The sequence below is a fragment of the Protopterus annectens genome, chromosome 7.part1 (genome assembly GCF_019279795.1).
Source record: "Protopterus annectens isolate FY-2018-M chromosome 7.part1, PAN1.0, whole genome shotgun sequence".
NCBI classification, from domain to species: domain Eukaryota; kingdom Metazoa; phylum Chordata; order Ceratodontiformes; family Protopteridae; genus Protopterus; species Protopterus annectens.
In genome coordinates, this window is record NC_056740.1 from 427,606,383 (window position 1) to 427,611,426 (window position 5,044).

The window sequence follows — 5,044 nt, forward strand, 5'->3', positions numbered from 1 at the left end:
AAATTGCTATACAATGGAGTCAGGGAATTTGCCCTTTCCCTGCTGTTGTGCAGTCTCTGAGTTTTATATATATTTATATATATATATATATATATATATATATATATATATATATATATATATATAAAATTAGCTGGGGTTGTGGTATGGGGAATGGGGGCTTGCCCCGTGTGTAAAATACTGTGTTTTGTTTTTTTCTTTTTTCATTATGTTTACATTCAATCTGAAAAGATCAATAATATTCTGTATGCTCTTTTGAGGGTTTGCCGTCACGTTAAATATATGCATGTATATATAAAATTTCATGGGTTGTTACATCAAAGTAAATGGCTTCTTTGTCTCCCCAAAAAATGGATACATTTGGTGAGTTAAATTATCATTTTAAGAATAGAATGTGAACATATGTAGTACATTTATCATTTTTCTTTTATAGACATCATTCTGTCACAGATGAGTTCATAGATGCAGTTACTTTATGTTTTTAATGTGTCAGAGTACAGAGCAAGAAAATGTATGATTTGTCAGCATGACTCCTAGTGTTCTTTATTCTCTGCATAGCTTATAATGTAGTAAAAAGCTTAAATTACATCTAAAACTAACTAAATGTTTTTCCAGTAAAATAGCTTTATTTGTTCCTATTCACCAAAGAGGTAACTGTAAAACATGGATTGTCTTTGATGTATTTACTAACAATCATACTAAAATATGGCATTTTCAAACCTCTAATGCCATCACTTATTCTTTTTAATTGCACGTGATTTTTTAATTTCAGTATTTGAAAATCCTAATGTAGTTGAAGCAGATTTGGCGTAATGTTCCAACAGCCATAAATCTGAAATGCACTGCTGAAAGCATGCCTCTGCAAACCGCGCACGTTTTGATGTCAGTTTTGTTCACTCTTTGTCCCTGTATCACATTACTAAATGTTGTTACCTCAAAGTCTTCATTGCTCATAGCCAGAGTGCTGGGCTCACAGAAACACATTTCACATAAGTGTCAATCACAGCATAACACATATCTATATATATATATATATATATATCCCATCTGTGAGCAGCCATGATTGGCTTTACTTTCCAGTGTTTACAAAGTGTCTCAGTTTACTGCCACAGTATATATATATATATATATATTGTTTGTTGACCAGGTTAGTCCCACTAGGCTAGTAGCCTTTTTTCACTGGGGACAGTGGTGTTTATACTAGTAGAGGAAGTTTGCTCAGAACATCAAGCAAATTTCTCTACTCTTTGTGATAAGTGCAGTGATATCGTTTATATTCATCTGAGCTACAATCAGCTCAAGCAGATAGTCTCAGCTGAAGGACAGCACTGTCAGGAGTACAGCACCCCCCTTATGCTGTACTGCAGTGTCAGCAATCTATCTACTGGGTGTGAGAATAGAACCCACAGCCTTCTGCAGAAAAGGCAAGTGGGCTACCTGTTGTGCCACTGACACTGCAACATATGTCAGCAATATCATGCAGCTAACTTATGTTACTGTAAACTTGCCTAAGCAAATGTTATCACAGTTAAGCAGAGATTACTGCTGTATCATTAGAGTCCCTAGCTCCTTTGAGTAGCTTCAGAATAGAGCAAAATGCACATTTTTTAAACAATGGTACTAACTTAGTGGATGAAATCATTCCTTAATAACAAAAAAAAAAAAAAAAATTAGTATGTATGAAAGACATTTCAAAGATACATTCATCCTTTCCACTTTGCTACTGGACAAATGAGTGACTGTGGATTCTATTCCACTGTTAAGCTCTTTAATCCATTTGATCTATATTCAAGCACTGACTTGGCAGCATAAAAGACAGCTCTGTGCTGAATGAAATGTTAATCTGAGATATTATTTGTCTGAGCTGGTGGTAGTTAATGTATGTTTTAAAGACCCCTGGGCACTCATTGTACTGTAGGTACATGGAGTAAGTACAGACTACTGACAGTCATTTATTTTAATTATTTTTTGAGTGCATAGCCCCAGTGGAAACAACAACTCATTTTGAGGGGTAATCCAGGAACACAGTCTTGAAAAAGCGACTTTCCCAGGCACACAGTAGGTAAATGAAGGGGGGGGGGGAATCAAACCCCGTATTCTGGCACATGAAGCGGCTCATTCACAGCTTAAAGCTTTAGTCATTTAATTTTACTGACTGGATTTCCTTCCTGTTGATATAAAAAATAATGTTATAAATATTCAATCTCTGTGTGCTTATACCAAACTGAAATCTCATATATGACCAATCAAACAACTTACGTATTTGTTGTTTTCAGTCTTTAACCTTGTAAGCCCCCATGCTTCTGAAAACTGGATTAAATGGTATTTTTTTCTGATTTTCATACAGCATGGAAGTGGTGAATAAAAGATTTAAACTGTAAGACTGCAAGATGAAGCATATTAACAGTTGGGAGGGTGGCCAAATGGTTAAGGTGTTTGCCTTACAAACGCAAGGTACACCTTACAAACACAAGGTACAGGGTTTGAATCTCACAGGGGATAATTGGCTAGGCTTAAAATGGCTCACAAGGGCAGTTAGCTTAGTATTAGGCTATGAATTTATGAACCTAAGTTGATATAATTTGCTTTCTATAGAGCATTACCACTGACCTTCCATCTAAGCTACATTAATAACGTCTTTCCAGTAGGTATGCCATAGCAAATTTGTTCTAGAGATATGTTTTATTCATCTTTGGCAATTACTGAAAAACTTTAAGAAAACTTTCTTGGTTATAAATCTACATTCATTTAATGTAATCCTCTGCAAAGAGTATTGCTTTATGTGTATTTGTGATACACTAAGGACTGGCACAGATTACAAGTGTCCTATACACACAGTTCAGTATTCAGTAAATGGTAGTGACTCAGTGTCAGCACTTTCACCATCACATTATTCACCAGTACGAATATATTCATGCTGAGACATCAACAGAAGCATACACGGTGTTTGTGAAGCACGTGTGACTCCTAGGTATTAAGTAGGACAGAATAATTCAACAAAAATAAATTATTCTCATGCGTTTAAACTAAGAGCAAAACAAATCTTTAAATGCATTTAAAAATCCTACATTATTAAAATAAGTGAAAGATCAAATTTCTCAATAAGTTTACCTTGCTCTGTTGAACAGTTTCGGTGAACCATGTGATAAACAAGACCAGTTTTGCAAAGCCAGATATCCCAAGAAGCTGCATTTCCAATGCTAAAGAACCAGACCTTAGGCTGCGGAAGAAAGAGTTTGAGCAATGCCAAAGCCCAAAACTGGCAGAATAAGAGAATCTATATAAACACAAATTTATTTCAACCTCTATTCCATCATGTTAGTAGATTCTACAAGAGACCAGTTCAGCTGCATGTTCACTGCTCAGCTCAATAGAGAGGCCTGAGCTCATTTTTCTAGTAGAACTTTTAGCATAACATTTACCCAAACAGGAAAACTGACGGATTTCCTCTCTGATATCAGTTTTGAACAGCCTAAAGGATATCCCCCTCCACACTTCACTCCTGCCTACACTAAGAATGCTTAGCTGTGCAGGAGCTGAAAGGTACTTAACACCCAAAACTGAAATATCAGTATGGAGATGGTAAAGTGCTGATAACATTTCAACTGCTTCACTTTTGTTTTACTATTTATCATATTGTGCAATTTATTTTTATTTATTTTATTTATTTATTTAACATTTGTTTACCAGGAAAGTCCAACTTGGCAGGAACCCATTTTTTACTGGTGGCCCAGGGAGAAAAACTCCACAAACATGATACAAAATGTTACATAGATATGGTACAAAGAGAAAACATTTGTTACATAGTAACGGATAATCACAGTTTATCAAAGCAGTAATTCACAGATACATTGTAATATTTTTTAAAGAGAGAGATTCAAAATTTAGCAAGGCAAGAATATGCGGATTCATAGAAATGTACCTTGTCTATAGAAGTTTTGACAGAAGAATTACAGAGAAGATATCTGAAGGTTTTGCAGTTTATAGAGTATCAGAGTGGCAAAAAGGGGAATTTAGATGGAGAGCCCTATAAAGTAGTATGTTTAAAAGAAGTAGTGATTGTTAATCAGGGTTGAATTGCCTAAAATAGTTTAATGTGGAATCATATCCTGTTTTCACTGGATTCCAGCTTCTACCCAGTTACAGTAGTTATTTGCTAGAGTATATTGAAAGGTAAACGTGCTTTCCCATGTTTTTATGATGAAATCTTTGTCCTTAGTGAAGTTTGAATCTTTAGTCTTAGTTAATTGTTATGACCAATGAGATTCAATAAGAATAATTGTTCCTTTTCCATGCTAACTTGGAAGTGCAAAGATGTAAATTAATTTGTCAGGATAATAGATTATATAAGCTAAAGCAAATAAGATTCATATCCAAAACTCCAAGCCTGAAGGTTTGCCCCCAGCTGCTATGCTATACTGCTTGGTCTATAATGATGTATAATGTCTTATTATGTGCGCTAAAAACCCTGATTCATATAAAATCTCCAAATACTGCTATCTGATTCAAATATATAGCATTTCTATGCTGAAAAATGACTTGAAACGGTACCATCTCATTTTAATACATTTCTGTTTTAAGACTTGAACCTGTGCTGCACTGTCTATTAGCAATGTAAGATGGTAACATGCAGCTGCCCTTTTATAAAGAGTGAAACTGAGTCACAGGCCAGCTATGGTGCAAACATGAGAAAAGGCATTAGGTTTGAGCTGGTTTGGTACTGCCCAGCCTAATGATATTGGACAGGTAGTCTTAGACATTACATAAGCTCTATTTATGCCTGAAGTAGACTTCATTTAGAGATAAAATATGTGGGAGAAAGTCCTGAAATAATGATTAGCAGAATCACTGGGGACCTAAGGGAGGGAGGTAAGGTCTAAGGGTGGGTACTGGCAAGAAGGAATTAGCATCGCAACTCAGTCGTCTTTTAACTCCTATGATCATATGGTTAATTTTGGGTATTGTCTCAGACTGCTGTATGTCATTAGGGCCTCAAAGCAATCATATGTCTTGGGGATGGGGGGACGTACAGCACCATAACTGC

General features: G+C 35.6%; 1 protein-coding gene across 1 annotated transcript in view; it reads right to left on the bottom strand.

The window, feature by feature from the left end:
- Positions 1 to 3,370, bottom strand: part of STAB1 (stabilin 1) — a 2,761,215-nt gene extending 2,757,845 nt beyond the window's left edge. Inside the window, exon 1 of the mRNA XM_044078505.1 lies at positions 3,112 to 3,370. Coding sequence (XP_043934440.1) covers positions 3,112 to 3,192 — 81 coding nt within the window. The 5' untranslated portion in view covers positions 3,193 to 3,370. The remainder of the gene's footprint in view (positions 1 to 3,111) is intronic.
- Between the last annotated feature and the right edge of the window lie 1,674 nt (positions 3,371 to 5,044).